At 51.5% G+C, this 5,522-nt stretch overlaps 1 protein-coding gene across 1 annotated transcript; it reads right to left on the reverse strand.

The window, feature by feature from the left end:
• Positions 1–1,586: 1,586 nt before the first annotated feature.
• On the reverse strand, positions 1,587–3,058 carry ALDH1B1 (aldehyde dehydrogenase 1 family member B1). Its single transcript, XM_027105988.1, has one exon. The coding sequence runs from the start codon at positions 3,043–3,045 to the stop codon at positions 2,248–2,250; it is 798 nt and encodes a 265-aa protein (XP_026961789.1). The 5' UTR covers positions 3,046–3,058; the 3' UTR covers positions 1,587–2,247.
• Between the last annotated feature and the right edge of the window lie 2,464 nt (positions 3,059–5,522).

The following is a 5,522-nucleotide window of genomic DNA, read 5'->3' on the forward strand; positions in this document are numbered from 1 at the left end:
GTGGGATCTTCCCGGACCAGGGCTTGAACCCATGTCCCTTGCACGGGCAGGCGGATTCTTAACCACCGCACCACCAGGGAAGTCCGGTTTAGAAGTATTGAGAAGCAAATGAGGAATGAATTTGTTAAAACATTGAGATGTTGGAAAGTGCCAATAGCCTCCAAGAAAACTAGGTAAAATGTGCACTTTGCGGGGCAGTCAGGGTCACCCCAGCCTTAGACAAATGGTGTAGAAAGGAGATCCTAGGAAGGCGAGATGAAGGGACCAAACAGACCCTGAGTCCTCAGGAAGCAGTTTCAGGCCAACTCCAAGGTAAGATACTGAACAAAATCGTTTCAATGCCTAGGTGAGATAATGGGGTGTTAAAGAGATGACGGGGTGGGCGGGTGCATTCACAAGGCTGAGTGGACCTAAAAGTATGGTGAGTCATGAGCAGCATGGCCTAGAAAGATGGAAGACAAGGAGAGAGAGGATCAGCATTCTGCTTCTGAATCGGGGTCTGGCTGACCTGGTCTCACTCCCATCAGCTGCGGAATGGAGTTGTGAGACTAACAACAAACAAACTGAACTCTCAGGTTTGAAATTCCCCAAACCCTAGCGTGTCAGGATGGCCCTGACGCTGAGCTTGGCTTGAGGGCTGGTGTGTATTGGTGAGGGTTGGAGGGACAATGCCAGCAGAAGCCTTGAAATGAGAGCTGAAATAAACTGGTTTTAGGCAGGACCCAGCACTTTTCTCCGTGGGTCTTAAAGTTGCACATTGTCACTCAGGTGAGAGAAAACAAAATCAAAACTAGAAATATTATGGAGGGGACTTCTGACTATCGGGGTCCCTTCCATCCCCAACACTCTGTAAAATGTTCAGCAGCAAAAGAATATTGATACAAAATTGATTTGCAAACAGAATGTGTGAGTTTAATTTTTAACTGAAATTAATTCACATATAAAATTCACCCTTTTAAAGTATGTAATTCAGCGCGTTTTGGTATATTCACAAAGTTGTACAACCATCAACACTAACTCCAGAACATTTCAAAACCTCCCCAAAAGAAATCCTATAGCCATTAGCAGCTATTCCCCATTCCCTCCTCCCCCAGCCCCTGGCAACCACTAGTATACTTTCTGTCTCTATGGACTCTGGATATTTCATATAAGTGGAATCATACAATATGTGGCCTTGTACGTCTGGTTTCTTTCACTTAGCATAATGCTTTCAAGGTTCACCCACGTTGTAGCATGTGTCAGTACTTCTTTCCTTTTTAAGGCTGAACAGTATAAGAAATATTCCATAGAAACATTTTGTTTATCCACTCATTAGTTGATGGACATTAGAGCTATTTGAGCTTATTTTATTTATTTTATTTATTTTTTATTAATTTATTTATTTATGGCTGTGTTGGGTCTTCGTTTCTGTGCGAGGGCTTTCTCTAGTTGCGGTGAGCAGAGGCCACTCTTCATCGCGGTGCGCGGGCCTCTCACTATTGCGGCCTCTCTTGTTGCGGAGCACAGGCTCCAGACGCGCAGGCTCAGTAGTTGTGGTACATGGGCTAAGTTGCTCCGCAGCATGTGGGATCTTCCCAGACCAGGGCTCGAACCCGTGTCCCCTGCATCGGCAGGCAGACTCTCAACCACAGCGGCACCAGGGAAGCCCCTGTTTGAGCTTATTTTAAGTGAATGGTTATATAAATGCATTTTCTGTCTACCCCTTCCCTCAAATTAAGGACAATCAGTAGCAAAATGAAGCAATGCAAGCAAGCAAACGAGTCAGCAACTGGTACTTAGAAAAAGAAAAGCAGCCCTGATTTTTAGGGTACGTCACTGAAGAAGGGGGCCAAGATTATGGGGTCTAGCTTAAAACTCCTAATGCCTTCCAATCCCATGTCTGAGATGAGTCTACCCACTAAGACATCAGTTAATCCACCGGGAAGTCCTTGGATCAGTAAGAAGAACTGAGAGCCATGGTCTGGATCAGTGTTTCTTACTCTGTCTTTCCGAGACTCCTAAGGTTTCATGGAAGTAACACAGGGCCACCAAGGGGGCTGGAGTGCAGGTGGACAGGGCTCTGAGCCCAGCCCCCAGCCCTGCTTTAACTAGAGCAGCTCTCATTTTAATTGCTTGATTTGTTGAGGTTCCTCTAAGTATTCATCTGGAACAAATAAAGGGGGTCCGTGGCTAAAAAACTGTTTGGCAACCACTGGTAGGTGGTTTTGGCATCCTGGGACTAGAGTTGGCGCTCCCTGGCAGCCGTTCTTACGAGTTCTTCTGAGGAACCTTGATGGTGACTGTCTTCACCTCTGTGTAGGCCTTAAGCCCATCCTCCCCCAGCTCCCTCCCATTGCCAGATTCCTTAAAGCCTCCAAATGGCGTGTGGCAGGTGACAACGTTGTAGGTGTTTACCCACACCGTCCCAGCTTGGAGCGCCTGTGTGAAGTACATGGCTTTGTCCAGGTCCCGGGTGAACACAGCAGCAGCCAAGCCGTACCTGGTGCTGTTGGCCCTCTCCACCACCTCCTCCACCTTCCTGAACTTGAACAGAGGCTGCACAGGCCCGAAGATCTCTTCCTTGGCAATCCTCATGTCATCCTGCACACCACCAAAGACCGTGGGCTTGATGAAGAAGCCTCGCTCTCCAAAACGCTCCCCACCGCACAGAAGTTTTGCCCCCTCCTTCTGGCCAAGCTGGATGTAGCCCAGGATTCGTTCAAACTGTTCCTTGTCCACCTGGGGCCCCTGCTGGGTGTCCAGCTCAAAGGGGTTCCCAACTTTCCTCTGCTTAGCTTTTTCCACAGTTCGCTCGAGAAACTCATCATAGATGGATTCTTCAACGAAGGTCCGGGAACCGGCACAGCAGCACTGACCCATGTTGAAGAACAGGGCTTCGTGGCACTGCTCCACGGCGTGGTCCATGTCGGCATCGGCCAACACAATGCTCGGGCTCTTCCCACCCAGCTCCAGGGTGACTCTCTTGAGGTTGGACTCGCCGGCCGCCTTCTGGATCAGGTGGCCCACCTCGGTGGAGCCAGTGAAGGCAACTTTGTCGATATCCATGTGATGGGCAATGGCAACTTTCCTCAGCCCCAGGACTCTCTCTCCCCCATACTGTGCTCTATCTTCCCCCATCTGACATACCAAATAGTATATGTACATGCTTCTGTGTTTATTGTCTGCCTCTCCCCAACAAAATGGGCTCCATGAAGGCAGGGACTTTTTTTCCTGTTTCATTCATTGCTATGTCCCTGATACCCAGAATTACGTTGGCTACAGAGTAGCTGCTCAGTGGGTAGTTATTAAATGACAGACAGAGGAAACATCAAAGTATCCACAAAGGCTGTTTACTAAGGCTGTTTAACTGACCTACGGTAGAGTAAAACCCCAAGGGACTCAGAGCCAGAGTTGTTGAATGCTGAATGGGGTCGTGCATATGAAAAGCCTGGCACGCCCACCCAGGTCATCGGAGCTGGCGGCACCCTCAGAAACCAGCCCAGCCCAGTCCCCCCGGGGGACTGGCTTCAGCTTTCCCAGGAGTGCAGTGAGTCCGGCAGCTGGAAAGAAGGCTCTGTTTACTCTTGCCTACAACTCTGAAAACAGTGTAGACTTTATTAAAACAACTATAACATTTAAACAGTCTATATAATTTATTCAATGTAATTTAAATGGTATATACATTTCCTAGATTCATTAAAGCAGTTACTCTCCAGCTAGGACATCAATCCCTCCACTCCTGCTGTCTCTCTTGAGCCTTACCCCACCAGCCCCCAAAAGGAATTGCACCTGCCCTACCCCAGCACACACACCCTCTGCCACTGGGGAGGGAAAGGAGCAGAGAACTCATCCAGGAAAACAAGACCCCAGCCAGGTCCCTGGCCCCACGCAAATCAGTGCTGCCCAGGAAGCCATCCCTTGGGAAGAAGCTGAGCCAGCAGAACTGTCAGGGGTGCACACAGGTCCACTCTGCTCAGGACTCTGCCCCATGCTGGGACAGAAGCAGCCTTGGGTCCAACAGGCCTGGGTCTGAGGAAAGAGGGGTCCCAGGGGAGGTCAGGATAAGGGGGATGCGGGGTCACTAATCCATGGGGTGGTGGTGCAAGGGTTCAAATGGCAGGAGGGGTGGTCACAGACCAAGGCTGGCAAGCCTGCTTTCATGCCCAGCCAAGGCTGTTTCTACTCTAGAGCCTACGTGGGGTGTGCATTGGGCCTCCACCTGCATATGGGAAGAGGACTGCTCAAAGCACACCATGCTTTGCAGCTTCTAGGCCACCTTCTCAGTAGTTAACTCACCGAGGCTTCCAGCAGCCCTGATGACCCTCATTGTGGAAGAAAGCTGGGGATCAGAGAGGTTCTGGGACTCACTGAGGACACACAGCAATTAAGAATAGGAGCCTCAGGCTGGATTCCCACAGCCCTAGCTTTGTGTTTCTTCCGTACTACGGACAATTTCTTACAGTTCCCACTATTAGCGCCCAATGTGCCAAGGACCGGACCTTCTGGGTCATCGAGGACCGGGTGGCTCCCACCTTACCCTTTCTGCGGGGAGGGAGTGCGTGTCCTGGCCTCTCGGCTACCAGTCAGGGGCCCAGTAGGCCCGGTGGGAGGGAGCGATGAGGCCTAGCTAACCGGGAAGATTTCGAGGGTGTGAGTCCACGGGGCGATAAGGCGCCACCCCGATACCCGGGTGCGTAAGGAGGGGTGGGAAGCGTGAAGAGGTTCCTACAGTGCACGCCTCCGGGGCAGAAAGGCCGGCCCCCACGTGGAGAAGCCGAGACCCAGAGAGGAAGCCTCCACTGCAGGAAGGGGAGCTGCGGCCTGCCCGGGGGGCCGAGTGGGAAGGGCGCCAGTTACCTGCAGCAGGTTGGCGCTCGCGCTCCGGTGCAGGTTCGGATTCTCACAGGTCTAGCCTGGCCTCTAGCTGGGCGCTTGCCGCAGACCCCGCCTCCGCGCAGTGGCGGGGCTCAGCCACCAATGAGGCTCCGCCTGCGCCTGGCGCGCCGCCGACTTCCAGCCCCGCTGCTAAGGCAGTTCCTCCCTCCGGGCGCAGGCGTGTTGGGGCTGCTGGGACTGGGGTGATGGGACTGGGGGCGGGGAGCGCCCCACCTTTCCCACGTCCCAGCGCCCCGTACCCCGCGGGGTATGCCGCAACACGCCAGCGCTCTCCTCTCGCATCGCCGCTCAGAACTGGAGTCCTAAGGCCCGAATGGGTAGGAGTTCACAGGTCACACAGCAATCGGAGACTGGACCCCAATTGTATGCAACACGAGGCGCCTTGTTAGGTTACCATCATTTGAACTTCTCCTTAACCCCTTCTGGGTCTTCCCTCTCTCTCTGTTTTTTCCTTGTTTCACTAATTTGACTGTCTTCCACTCTCTCTGCTCTTTTTCCCAGTTGATTTTATATTTGTGTTTTTAAAAGCTGCATTTTTTTTTTAAAGGACATAAAGAGTATATGTGCAATGTACAAAGCTTGGAAAACACAGAAAAGGATAAAAGAAGAAAACATATTACTTTCAATCCTTTCACCCCAAAGTTGCC

Source organism: Aethalodelphis obliquidens, unplaced genomic scaffold (genome assembly GCF_003676395.1).
Source record: "Aethalodelphis obliquidens isolate GAN/ISIS:26980383/991018 unplaced genomic scaffold, ASM367639v1 scaffold7, whole genome shotgun sequence".
Taxonomy (NCBI): domain Eukaryota; kingdom Metazoa; phylum Chordata; class Mammalia; order Artiodactyla; family Delphinidae; genus Aethalodelphis; species Aethalodelphis obliquidens.